Source organism: Odontesthes bonariensis, chromosome 18 (genome assembly GCF_027942865.1).
Source record: "Odontesthes bonariensis isolate fOdoBon6 chromosome 18, fOdoBon6.hap1, whole genome shotgun sequence".
In the NCBI taxonomy this organism is placed as follows: Eukaryota; Metazoa; Chordata; class Actinopteri; order Atheriniformes; family Atherinopsidae; genus Odontesthes; species Odontesthes bonariensis.
Genome location: NC_134523.1, coordinates 21,222,327 through 21,235,863, shown reverse-complemented (window position 1 = coordinate 21,235,863; position 13,537 = coordinate 21,222,327). Strand labels below are relative to the sequence as shown.

At 42.1% G+C, this 13,537-nt stretch overlaps 3 protein-coding genes across 3 annotated transcripts in view; 1 reads left to right on the top strand and 2 right to left on the bottom strand.

Annotated features, from left to right (window-relative positions):
* LOC142367999 (C-type lectin domain family 9 member A-like) overlaps positions 1-11,057 on the bottom strand; it is a 38,510-nt gene extending 27,453 nt beyond the window's left edge. The window contains exons 1-2 of the mRNA XM_075450036.1: positions 10,036-11,057; positions 9,808-9,927 (exon numbers count right to left, since the gene is read on the bottom strand). Of these exons, the coding sequence (XP_075306151.1) occupies positions 9,808-9,927; positions 10,036-10,189 (274 nt within the window). The 5' untranslated portion in view covers positions 10,190-11,057. The remainder of the gene's footprint in view (positions 1-9,807; positions 9,928-10,035) is intronic.
* Positions 1-13,537, bottom strand: part of LOC142367576 (C-type lectin domain family 17, member A-like) — a 108,420-nt gene that overhangs the window by 58,602 nt on the left and 36,281 nt on the right. The window lies entirely within an intron of this gene.
* On the top strand, positions 4,992-6,395 carry LOC142368001 (P2X purinoceptor 7-like). Its single transcript, XM_075450038.1, has 4 exons — positions 4,992-5,070; positions 5,662-5,731; positions 5,805-5,959; positions 6,202-6,395. The coding sequence occupies exons 2-4, from the start codon at positions 5,687-5,689 to the stop codon at positions 6,362-6,364; spliced, it is 363 nt and encodes a 120-aa protein (XP_075306153.1). The 5' UTR covers positions 4,992-5,070; positions 5,662-5,686; the 3' UTR covers positions 6,365-6,395.

The window sequence follows — 13,537 nt, the reverse complement described above, 5'->3', positions numbered from 1 at the left end:
AAAACAGCTTTGCTCTTGGCTTTAACTACAGCAAAGCGGGTGAGTGACCTACAGGCTTTGTCCATACGGCCTGTCTGCCTGCCTACAGTTTGCACCAGGACTCACCAAAGTCTGTTTGAGACCCAACCCAGCCTTTGTGCTTAAGGTGGTGGAGTCAGGTTACAGGTGTCCCACAGCAGAGCTGTGGGCTTTTCACCCTCCTCCATTCTCCTCAGCAGAGGAGAAGAAGCTTAACACATTATGCCCGGTCAGGGCGCTTCATGTGTATCTGAGTAGGACCGCAGGGTTCAGGAAAGATGACCAGCTGTTTGTGTCCTGGGCCACTCCCCATAAAGGCAAGCCGTTGTCCCGCCAGAGATTGTCCCACTGGATTGTGGAGGCTATATCTCTGGCTTGTGCGTGTAAGGGTTTGCAGCCCCCCCAGGGTTTGAGGGCTCATTCCACTAGGGGCATGGCCACGTCATGGGCCCTGTTTAGAGGAGTGTCAGTGCAGGACATTTGTGCGGCGGTGAGCTGGGCTACGCCCCACACTTTCGTAAGGTTTTACAGGCTGGATGTCTCGGGGCCATCTGTAGCACGGGCCGTGCTAGAGGACAACGGACCGGGGCCTGCATAGCAGCATCTGCTGGGCTTTAATTTGTTTAGGGCTTCGGGAGATTTATGCAATCCAGGAGTGGTCTATATCTCCCATAGTGAAACACCGATCGAAGTTAGAAAAAGAACGTAGGGTTACTTAACGTAATCCCTGGTTCTTTGATAACAGAGTGAGGTGTTTCACCATCACGTCCCTCTTCGCATAGACACGGGAAGAAACCGGTCTAGAATGTGTTTGGAGGGGCGGGTCGGCTGGATAGTATGAGGGGGCGGGGCCCCACTACAGCTCGACCTGTCTGTCACTGACAGACGTTGTGTCATTGGAGCTTCCGCAGTTGGTCACGCCAAGGCGATTCCCCATAGTGAAACACCGAACGAAGTTATCAAAGAACCAGGGATTACGTTAAGTAACCCTACGTTATCTAGAAATGGTTCAAACAGGTTTATCTTCTTTTGTGCTGTAGTTAAACAGACTAAAATGGATGATGATGTAACATGTTTGATACAACAGGTGACTTGATAATGTTGGCTGATTAAATGAAACAGCATGTATCACAACATATTTCTTAGTATCATCTACGTGAAGTCATTTTCAATATTTCCTGCTTACCAGATTTCTGTACGCCAAGATCAGAGTGCTGCTCTCCATCATCTAACATCTCCACCTCGCTTTGCTCTTCATCTCTTCCATCTTTATGGAGCCTTCTGCTATATTTCACTTTCAGATCTGTTGCAGCTTCAATTTCTGCAGACATCTTGAAGCTCAAAACTGACTGACCAGCCTTCAAAGTCTCTGTTTCTCTCTGAGTTGTGTCGCTTTAAGCAGAGACTATGGAGGAAGTTGTAGCACATACCACAAACAGTAGTGTTCCACGTACATGCATGCAACAACATTTGTAAAAAATAGGTCAGTGTCCAAACTTTTGACTAACACTGTATGTATGTACAGACATGCAAAGATAAATAAAAGCTTTCTTGGAGATATAAAGTTTTTATTTATCTTTCTTTACAGGTCTTAAAACTTAGAATGTGTGGTTTATTCAACAAAATTGAGCCTTCTTGAACATTTCCTCTGACATTTTCAGATCAACAAGGTCCCACCAGCAGGGCAGCGAACAGCCTCACCACATATTGAGGAGCACAAGCATCAGTGATAATTTACCTCACAGAGATAGTCTGATCAAATACAACCTGCCTGTTTCTTCTACTGTCCCACTGTTTTTAGTACCACTGTTATTCTCTCCTTCTGTTTCCATAGTAGGCCTGTGCTTCTCTATGTTTGGTCTAACTCAGCATGTGACTGAGCCCACCCACAACAGAGGGCACACTCTAGATGTGCTCATTTCAAGGGGTGTTGTAATTTCAAACGTGAATGTCGTCGATGTTGCTTTATCTGATAATTTCTGTGTTTTCTTCGACCTGTCTGTTACACCCAAATCAGCCGCTGGGTCTGCAGTTGTTCGGGGAAGACTCATAAATGACAGAACAGGGACACAGTTTATGGAAATGATTAGGTTTGAGAACACCCCGTGTTCTGATGTTGATGATCTGTTGAATTCTTACACATCAAGTCTCTTAAATGTTTTGGATACTATTGCTCCTGTCAAGGTTAGAATGGTTAAAAGTAGGCAAATGGCGCCATGGAGGAAAGAAGAGTCGGTCAGGGCACAGAAAAGGGAGTGCCGGAGAGCCGAACGGAAATGGCGCAAGTCAAAGCTCCAGGTTCATTATGAGACTTACAAAGAAAAGCTATGTGTTCAACCAGACTTTGCGTAGAACAAGGGAGAGTTATTTTTCTGAAATCATCAAAAACTGCAGTAACAACTCTCATGTCCTGTTTGCTACAGTAAACAGATTAACAAACCCCACCAGTTTCACTGCCTTTAGAACTCATTTCTACATCCAAGTGTAATGAGTTTGCAATATTCTTTAATGACAAAGTTCAAGGCATTAAAAATGCAATAATTTCCACAACACAAATAACTACTCTGCAGCCAGCTGGATACCTAGAGCTGACACATTTCACACCTGTTAATGACAAAACAGTCGAAGAGACCATCTGCAGTCTGAGTTCATCAACGTGCTGCCTTGATGAGTTGCCCACTAGATTCCTAAAGTCTGTGCTGAGCAGTTTGTTACCACAACTCGCTCATCTAGTCAACGTCTCACTCCAGACTGGAACATTTCCAAAGGCCTTAAAAACCGCTGTCATTAAGCCTCTTCTAAAGAAGAGCAATCTTGATGCCACAGTCCTGAACAACTACCGGCCCATATCAAACCTGCCATTTGCCGCTTTCCGACTGTAGGAACTACAGAACGGTAGTTCTAATAATCTTTTAATCCACGGGGCCGTTTTCTCCCGTGTTCGGACATACAGGAACTCGGGGCTATCTCCCTTAGTTCTTATAACCATTTAGCTCCTTCTCCGAGGTCAGGTCTTTTCATGGTTCTATAGAACGCATCTGACGGAGGTGTGTGGTGGTCGGTAGCTACGCCCCATGTCATGCTATCACGGCTGAAATGTTTCATCATACCACACAGACAGAACCGGCGGGTGTTTAATAAGTTAAACTTACACTGGTCTCCTTTGTCTGCAGCGCTCTGCTCTCCTTTCTTCCTTCATGAAATGAAAAAGTATCTCCTGATTCTCTCTGTGAGCTCTTCCAGCCTCGATATTAGACGCCTGATGTGATCGTCCATGATTAATATCACCATCATGCAGACCATGAACACGGTGGCCTCCCCGCTCGCCATATTAGCTTCTTTGTGGTGTTTTTTCTTCTCTCCTTACTTTTACCGGTTTTGTTTTGTTTTGTTTTGTTGTTGAATGTGGCGCTAAACGGCTAACGTAACACGTCACTGACGCAGACGGCTGCGCGCGGCGCAAAGTCCCGACCTGGTCCCGACTCATGTGCGAATGCAGACTGAAACAGTTCCGCTGGGGAAGGACAGTTATCAGAACGAAATTCGAGTAGGACAGTTCTGATAACTGCGTTCTTATAACTACTCTGTCCGAAAGCGGCTAATCTTAGGCAAAGTCCTAGAAAAAGTTGTATACCAACAGCTTAGTGACTTTCTCCTGTCTAACAATGCTTTTGATACTTTCCAATCAGGCTTTAGGCCCCACCACAGCACTGAGACAATTCTGATCAAGGTGACAAATGACATCCGCCTGAACACAGATGCAAGTAAAGTCACAGTCTTAGTTCTGCTGGACCTGAGTGCTGCCTTTGACACAGTTGACCATGCGATCTTATTACAGAGGTTAGAAGTCTGGGTGGGAATCTCTGGTCGTGCTTTAAACTGGTTCAAGTCCTATCTGGAGGACAGGAAATATTTTGTTGAAATTGGTAACTGTGTCTCAGACCAAATGGCTATGACCTGTGGGGTTCCCCAGGGGTCAATCCTGGGACCCGTATTGTTCAATCTGTACATGCTTCCACTAGGCCAGCTAATACGCAGCTATAATGTGTCCTACCACAACTATGCAGATGACACTCAGATCTACGTGTCACTGACGGCAGGATAACACGGGCCTGTAGATACATTGTGTCACTGCATCGAACAGATCAGTGTGTGGATGCAAAACAATTTCCTCCAGCTAAACTCAGACAAACCTGAAATCATTGTCTGTGGCCCACAGAAACAAAGAGAAAGTGTTTTCAGTCACTTTGAGACTCTCTCTCTAAAACCTAACTATCAAGTTAGAAATCTCGGGGTAATATTGGACTGAGACCTGAACTTTAAGAGCCACATTAAATCTGTAACATCAGCAGCTTTTTACCATCTAAAAAACATTGCCAGAATCAAAGGAATAGTGTCTAAACCAGACTTAGAAAGACTGATCCATGCGTTAGTCTCCAGCAGGTTAGACTACTGTAACGGCCTGCTCACTGGGCTCTCTAAACAGGCTGTAAGACAGCTGCAGTACATCCAGAATGCTGCTGCTCGAGTCCTGACTAGAACCAGGAAATACGACCATATTAGTCCAGTGCTCAGGTCTCTGCACTGGCTTCCTGTCACTCAGAGAATAGACTTTAAAGTTCCCATGGCATGGTATAGTAGCGGCACTTTAAATGGGCTTTCGGAGGCTTCAGGATGTTATACCCCCAGGCGTTCTCAAAATTCACCCGGAAAACGCAGATTTGGCCTCTTAGAAGAAAGCCGCATTTCAGCGCTTTCTCCAGTGCCCTGTTTTCCTAATGAGAAGCAAGGAGGAGCGCGAGGGGTGTGTCATGGCTGAATGGGGGCGTGTCTGATTCTCTGTTTTGGCTACGCGCATGTTAGCTGCCTGCTAGTAGGAAAAAAAAAATAGAAATGGCAGGTGAGCAAGGAAAAAAAAAAATAGAAATGGCAGGTGAGCAAACAATTCGTACCGTTCGCCTTCGACCCGGAATCGGACCCTGAAGCCGAGGCGCAGGCAGTTCAGCAACAAACTGCAGATCAGCAGCGCCTTCAGCAAAACGTCTCAGAATGGTGAGTTTGAAATGTTATGTCTGGAAACGTTTATAGTTGGGTCGGTCCGAACCACTGAGGTGCGCAGATACTAGCAGTCGCTTAGCCTACGGTAGCCTAATTAGAGCAGAAATTGTAGTCACTACATCAGGACTACCTAAAATATTATTTTTGCTTACAAAACGTATAAGTTCCCAACTTATTTTGCAATGTGGGCACGTATTTGCAGTGCTAACATTGAGTATGGCTGCTGGCATCTCCAGTCTCTACACCAAGTAACTTTCTCAATGTCGCCCATACCTCATCATATCCTGACCAGGTGCTGGATCCAAAGTGTAACTACACGAAGTGAAACTTATGCTACAGATTTCTGTGTACACCTTTTTAGTAGCCTGTCTTCACTGGGAACAGCCAGCTGTTCGTTGCCCATGTAGTTATACAGTAGCCTATGGCATGCAAAAAACATGATAGTATTCTGACCAGCATGTAATTATTCTCCATGCTCACCTGTTAACTCATTTACTTGCCACTAAAGATGTTTCATTGTTATGTTTGTCGGCATTACCTGAAAACAGAATATCATTACACTGCCTTTTTTTTTTTTAATAATAGGTGTCAATGTGGAATTTGCGAGATAATGCCCACAGAAAGGGAGAATAGATGCTGCATGGAGATCCCTCAGGTAACACTGTAAACATTTCAATCTACCTGTTCCTGAAATGACACTTACCATGTCTAGTTCTAATCTTGATTAGGTCACAGCACTACTAGGAGAAGTGGCGGCAGAGCCAGCATGTATGCTGGATCATCCAGGGTTTGAGCCGGTCTGTCTCAATGTATATTCGCTACAAACCGCTGGGCGAGTCTACAGGCACCATTTTGGCAGTTTACGCCTGAGAAGAACGCATCGGTAAGCGTTGTAAAATAATTACTCATAGCCACATACATAGAGTTTACAGTATACCCACCCAATAGAGCCTGATAATTCAACTATACAGACAGTATGAAGAGTGTTTGTATATTTATTTACAAGACATTATTAAAACACAATCAAGAATAATCCATAGGAATATGTAAATATGTACAACATAGCAATAACAGAAGAACAACAACATTCTCTGCAAGTGTCATTTTTTCTATCTGTTCTTCCAGGCGCTTCAGGTATTTGGCCTACAGGCAGTTCGTGGCGTGGTGCTGGGGCTTTTTGGGTCGCCGGATCAGAGTGGTCATTCCTGCCTGTGTGGTCCTGCGTATCCGTGCCGAGTACCCCGATGATGAAGGACACTGCACCGGGTTTAGACTGCCTCGCGTGTGAAAAATTAGGTCCATCAGGACATCCACATACCCTTTCACACAGAACATTCATATATTTATATTTGTTCTATATATTTATGTTTGTTTAGATTTATATTTCTCACATTTTTTGTATTCCTATTTGTTGGAACTAACCTCAGTAAATTTGATACAGGCAAAAGTAGTTGGACTTGAATTCTTGAACTTTTGAGGTCTTACCAAAGGTTGGCTTAGTCTTTTGACGTTTGACTGCACTCTCCCTTCTTGGATTTGGGAAAGGAGATTTTGAAGAGAGGTACACCGTCTGCTGTCTGGGCCTGTGGTCGGTTCGCATTTTCATTAAAGTGGATCGCCGCCAAGTACAGTCTGAAAGTACAAGAAACAATGTGTAAACGGTGTTTCTCACAGAATTTTCATTTGTCATGGTGGTGGGGGTTAGCTGGTAGAGACACATGCATCATCATGGGAGAGCACATGAAAAGCTCTTTTCCAAAATGCTATAAAAGCTGTTCTCATTACTTTTTTTAAATCTGATTTCAAGCATCAGGAAAATTGATATTAGCTGAGATTTACATAACATGTTGAAACATTTAAATGCTGCTTTTAATGGTAGTAACAAATAAAACAATATTTTTGAAAGTAGGTATAAAGCATTTTGGAAAAAAGCTTTTCATATATTGTGAAGTTTCATAGGAACTATGATCTGAAAAGTATACATTTTTTGGTAAATCAAATATAAATTACATTCACAAGACAATCTTTTCAGGGGACCTGGTCTAGGTGTTTCGTGGAGAAACCCGGCTCAATAATGACATTTCAGACAACAAAAACTTTCAAAAACTACAAGGTAAAACATCTCACCTGCAAAGCATTCCAATATAGAGAAAGACAACATTCTTCGGTGTGGCTGCAGTCCTAGTGACAATGGGGTCAGTCTGGCAGGCAGCATCCCTGGTCCGGGATGTCTGGACGTGAGCACTTGATGTGCTGGCCAGTGAAGAGTGAACCTGATGCAGACAGAGAGCACACATCTCATGGTTCGAAAGCTGAGCATTACACTCGTGATAAACTGACGAGTCACGACAGATTTGAAGTCAAAACTGTGTTCGAATTGACAGATACATAATGGTGTATGTTCGAGGGTAGTCAGCAAACGTTTGCTAAACACCCTTCACCTAGCCACAACATCCGATCGCGTATCCCACACGAAAGACGCAGAAACGACTCGACGTAAAAAAAAAAAAAAAAAAAAAAAAAAGGTCACCAAACCGTAACAAATGCTTACAAAATATAAAGTCACCAATCGAAAGAAAGGCTTACAAAATATGAATTCTTTTCGTCGGGCGTCATTTTCCGTGTAACAGACGTATCTAGCCGCAGAACATAACTAGACTTGCTCACCTAAGTATTCATGCTGTATGTAGTCCCCTACACGTAAGATACTTGGTCAAAAGACAAATGTCTTGTTTTAGAACCAATTTTCCAAATCTAACCAGTTTAACAGAGTAGGTTTTGTAGCGCAGTGTAGGTTTCATGGATAAATACCTCCACAGCTAATGTTGGCTAGTTAGCTGTCACCCATAAAGTGCTAGCGGCTAGCAAATAATTATGACTTACTTGATCGGTGTGGGTAGCTGATGGACCGGCAAGGCTTGGCACTGATCCAGGCTTCAACTTCAGGTGTAGGGCAAAACCTGCCCTGTACTGTCCCAAGTTGTGGAAGCATTCCTCTGAAATGTGTCGCGCAAACACTGACGCTCTTTGGGACATGCATGGGCACCAGTCCCTCGTAAATGAAATTAAGCCATTCCGTTTTCAAAGGGACAGAGGATGGAAGCGCAAACAGACTCTTCTCTTCATCTTCACATCCTGGAATAGTACATTTCGCATGGTAACGTCGTTTGGAAGCCATTGCTATATCTTCTGTGACTGTCTTCAGTCGTAACTGGCGAGTCTTCTTCTTTGGCGAGTCTCGGTCTACTCCACATGAGTTGGGCGGGTAAGATCCAGGTAGTTTACCAGCAGTGGGTGGAGACAGAGGGCGTGGCGGAGAGAGGGGGTGGGAAATTTTGATGAGCTCTATCCTGGCATGACGTCATACCAGGAGCCTTGAGTCAACGAGACACTTGGAGGCGCTCTATTCAAAACATGGAGGAAATGCTGTACTGCTCAGTGAATACATTTCGCAATTTCTACTCACTGGGGTGACTTAAGGAGGCTAGAGGAACTCATTTTAAGGCTAAAAAACCTCTGAGAGTGAAATTTTCATGCCATGGGACCTTTAAAACAGCTCTGCTTGTGTACAAGTCTCTTCGTGGTCAAGCGCCAAAGTACATCTCTGACATGTTAGAGCCATATGAACCAACTCGGGCTCTGAGAACCTCAGGGAGGGGTCTCCTGCTGGTGCCCAGAGTCAGGACTAAACAAGGTGAGGCTGCGTTTCAGTTTTATGCTCCTAACATCTGGAACAGCCTTCCAGAAGATGTGCGACCTCAACTCTGACAATGTTTAAATCCAGGCTGAAAACAGTTCTATTTAGCTGTGCATATGACACCTGAAAGTATTTTATCTGCACTCTTCACTTTTTTTAATTTATTTATTTTTCATTATTATTATTTTTTTTTAATGATTTTATTGCCTTCTTGTGATTTTATGTAGCTGTGAAGCACTTTGAATTGCCCTGTGTATGAATTGTGCTCTATAAATAAAATTGCCTTGCCTTCTCCATCACTGATGCTGATGAAACATCTCAACACACTGCCAGCAACACAATATATCAGAGACGTACACAGTGCCAGTCAAAACTTCAGATACAGCTACCCATTCATTTTGAATGCAGTGTAGTGAGGACTGGAAAAAAGAGTGAGCACAAATGTTGCCTCAGTGAGACACAGACCGTGTCACCCTGTCAGGTGAAGTTACTGAATATTGTCATACTGTCTGCACTTTGAAGCAGCTCATCATACTTAGAATGTGCATCTCTTCCTCCTCTAACATGGCCTTTGTCTCCCAGATACGCCCCAACTTTAGCAGCAAAGCACAAGACTCGACCAACAGACTTAAAGATCAGCTGGTAGTGAAAATGAAAGCAAGCTTGAAAATTATGTCACTTCTACTAAGGAACAATGCATCTGGATTTTATCCGGATTTTAAATTGTGTGCTGTCCCCACTTTTAGTCAAGAACAGTTACATTTTGAACTTTTATGCACTGAAACAAAGCAGTGAATTTTACCATCCGTTCCTTTGCTTTGTGGTGGCAAAACCACATTTCCTTGTTCTGTAACATCTTAATTAACTAAGTTAATAAAGTAACTCTTAATTGTAGTAACTCTAAAATGACTGACTTCTACAGTGCAAATAGTACGCAGGTATTATGTACTTCACAGATATACAGCAGTCCTTTCAATTTGTTAAAAAGGAAATTATCATGCAGATTCATTTGAAGGTATTGCATTTTATCTTACAGTATATGGACAGGGTGATGGTCCCAGCTAACATCCCAATGCACAGCACTCCCACAATGCACAGTGTTCCTCTGAAAGGACCTTTCTGATCTGCAGGATGGTTCTGAGTCTCTGGTCCAACTGAAGGAAAGATCATAGAGTACAGCAAACATGAGGTGTAGATATGAATCCATCATCCCTAAATTTCATTCATTATTATCGTATCGTAACATCATGTCATTCACATACCTCCTTCCAGGGACTGAAAATTAGTGTGACTATCGACGACATTGTCAGCACTCTCGTAGATGTTCACCTCCCTCTCTTCCCATTCTGCTTGGTCTTCTTCTGCCTTTTTGAAGTATTTTACTTTCTTTGGTTGGGCGTAAATATCTGAGGTCATCCTGAGAGAACTGACACAGTTGGAAAGGTGCTGCACTTCATATGAGGTTCAGACCGTGTTGAAGCTCTAAGCTGCTCTCACACAAAATGCAGCACAGACACATTCTGCAGATTAAAGATGAAATATATTTGTACTGGTGTGGCTGCTGGCGTTTCCTGCCCAAACCTTTCGGTGTGGTTTCCACAAAAAGACTTTGAGGAAGTTGAGAGTTTTAAAGAAACACGCATCTTTAGTTTTATTTAGTTTCTTTACAGGAAATCACCACATCTTTTACATGTTCTCGTGACCAAAAAAAACCCCCAAACATTTACATCTTAACACTTCTGTTATTCTTTGCTAAAACAAAGAGAGATGAGCTCTCGCTGATGAAAGGTTTTCATATCAACAGCAGCGTATATGTGTTGAATGTGTGAAATGACACATACACAGTTTGCACAAAAAAGAAAACAACAAGTCACTTCTGCCACAATTAAGTTGAAATAAAGGACAATTTCGAAATAGCAAAGAGAATAACCGAGAGAGACCTGAGACCGCACTAACAGAGAAAGAGAAGGGAAAGAGAGAAGGTGACAGTTTAGTTTTGTGTGTTTCTACACACTTAAATGATCCTTTTCAGGTTATTTTCTTATCACTGACTTTGTGAGATGGATCTGTAGGAAGAACAGTTTGTGGAAAGAAAGTTAAAGAATCAGATCCAACACATTACTCTTGGATGGTACATGTTGCGCTACGAGGTCACCAGGACACTTAACATATCATCCTCTCACAAATCCAGTGCTTTAAGCCACTTTTGGTGTGCATCCAGTTTCCATTTGCATCGATATATGCTTTGGAGCCAACCTCAGGGTTTACATTTACTCCTGTTTTCCAGGCCCTGTTGAACAAACAACATCCTGTTAAACGCTGGTACTTTTATGTATTATCAAGAAACACTCAAAGCAAAATCTTAGCTCTCTCACACATCTGTTAAACAACTCCGTCTCTTTGTCTTGCAACTGGTTCAGTTGAAGAGTTTTTAATTTCACATCTAATTCAATAAAATAATTACATGAAATCACTGGTGCCCCCGTGAGGTGTTACATGAGACTGCAAGTTCATCTTGATCTTTTAAGATTCCACATCAGATCAACTTCTGTGACATTTGATCTCTCAGATATAAACCAAATACAGTTTGAGGATGGGATGACAAGAAAGCAGTTCAGATTCTTTTGATTTGGAAGCCATTGGTACTGAAAGATCTACACTTATTTGGGATTTTTTTTATTATTCTACAGCCAGTTAGGAAATATGACCTTGATATAAAAAGGAAAATAATTAAGATTGTCTTGTGATTCATCTATCCATTTCCACTGGGTATTCCAATCCTTTGTTTCTACCCTTTCCAGACCAATCCAGGAATCTCCATGATAATTCAGCTTACTAAAGAGTTCCTTTGTAATTTTTCAAGGAGGCAAACGATAATCATCAAAGTTCTGAACTCGTTTATGTAGCAGTAAAACCATTTTTCATATTTTCACAATTTCTCTCTCCTCTACTGTGTTTAAAACCTGATATTAACAATAAAACAAAACTTCTACCAGTTTATTTATGCACTTTGACAAAGGACAGACATTGTAAATCACACCAACTGGCCACAACATTACATCCACTGACAGGTGAAATTAGTCTGCTGTGTCCCACATTGGAGTAATTGTTCAGGACTTGTTTCCTTCCTTGAGAAAAGGCTTGATTGTCACAAAGATCAACATCATGAGTGAACCACGCAGACAGTGAACTGATCATTGTCCAACATTGGCAAGTTTTAGGTGTGACATTGTTAGCCATTTCACCCTTAAGTATTTTTTTAAGCGTCTGCCGTCTTCTTAATGGATCATATAAAGTAATCCCCACATGATTCTCTAAAATCACTCATCTGGTGTGTCAGTTACAAACTCTTGCTCTCGCTCAGACTAAACACCTGTGAGATGTGATGGAAACGCAGGTCCACTCTGCAACTTGTAATCATTTAAGGATCTGCTGCTAATCCTGGTGCCTGATACTGATGGACACCTTCAAAGGTACTGTGGGGTTCACACCTCCATGGGGAAGAATTGTTTTGGCAGCATGAACCAAATAAATGTGACTATTTACTTGTGTAGTGTAAGAAAAAATGGTTCTGCATTTTACCAGAGTTCAACAACTTGAAAAATTGACCACCCTTGGAGTAGATTTTTGATTAGCTGAGCAAGTTTTACAGTTTGTAATACAATGAAAGATAGTCTTGTTTATAGATATTATAACTAAATATCCCTTCTGATATGATTGCAGATTAAAGTTGTATTAAGTATCCAGTAAAAGAGGAATTTTAGAATTTCAGGAGATATCCTCTCAGTAGCATAATTTTAACAGTATTACTTTAGTTGCTGAAGAAAACTAAAGAGTCATAAAGCAGGAATACTCTGTGTGTTTTTTTCTGAGAAAATCAGAACAAATACACCTATAGGATGATCACATTGATGCACACATGCAGTGATACAAGGCAGAGAAAAACAGCCCAGCTACAGATATACAGGTTAGCACACCATAGAACGGATATATTGTTCTCTTTCTGCTGGTTTGGGGCCCGTTTCTTAACTTCTGAATAACTTCTCACATGAATTTCATAGATTAAAGAAAATAATTTCAATCATTGGACACTTACTTTCTCCTCATTGTTGCGAATTATCAGCAGTTTGACTCCTCTCCCCTTACAGTCTTTCCGGCTCTCTGTCCAGTTTTTCTTCTCTCGAGATGTGTAGTAACAACTGCATCTAACCTTCTGCCACTCTGTTAGTTCGGTATTTTAGAGTTCTTTTCTTTAAAGTAGAAAAGTTTCAATTTGACATGAGTTAGGATTGTGGATGAGATGTCATTTCTGGAACAATTTCATCAGATTAGTCAGCACTCATTGCTGACTGGTGATGAATAGGGTGGACCAACCTTTTGAGTTTTGTTTGGCCACTCTTGAATGCCTTGCTGCAGTGAGTGTTTGAAACTGCATGCATAGCTCTGAATCAGCAAACCGTTATCACACAGTAACAAACCACAGCTGAATTCTGCATCTCAACATGTTTTAGCTAAACTCTGGTGTTGAATCACTCTGATGAAATGAGTGTGGGTTTAGTCGGATACTAAGATGATGCTCCATGAAGGGTTTTCTGAAATGTACACCATTTAAAACACGGGTAGACATAATTGCCTCGGGAAAAGATATTTGAACAACTTCACAGCGAGCGAAAAGGCTTCACCGCATGCTTCCAAAGTATTCTGTGGAGTCCACTGTGTTTGATTCTCGCCATATGCATCCATCAGCAAACACTTAAACCACAG

Bases quoted from the DNA above. Each gene is read 5' to 3' on its own strand.
- LOC142368001 (XM_075450038.1), top strand. From the start codon at position 5,687: ATGCCCACAGAAAGGGAGAATAGATGCTGCATGGAGATCCCTCAG. The intron at 5,732-5,804 runs GTAACACTGTAA...AATCTTGATTAG, and splicing joins GCTGCATGGAGATCCCTCAG to GTCACAGCACTACTAGGAGA. The intron at 5,960-6,201 runs GTAAGCGTTGTA...CTGTTCTTCCAG, and splicing joins CGCCTGAGAAGAACGCATCG to GCGCTTCAGGTATTTGGCCT.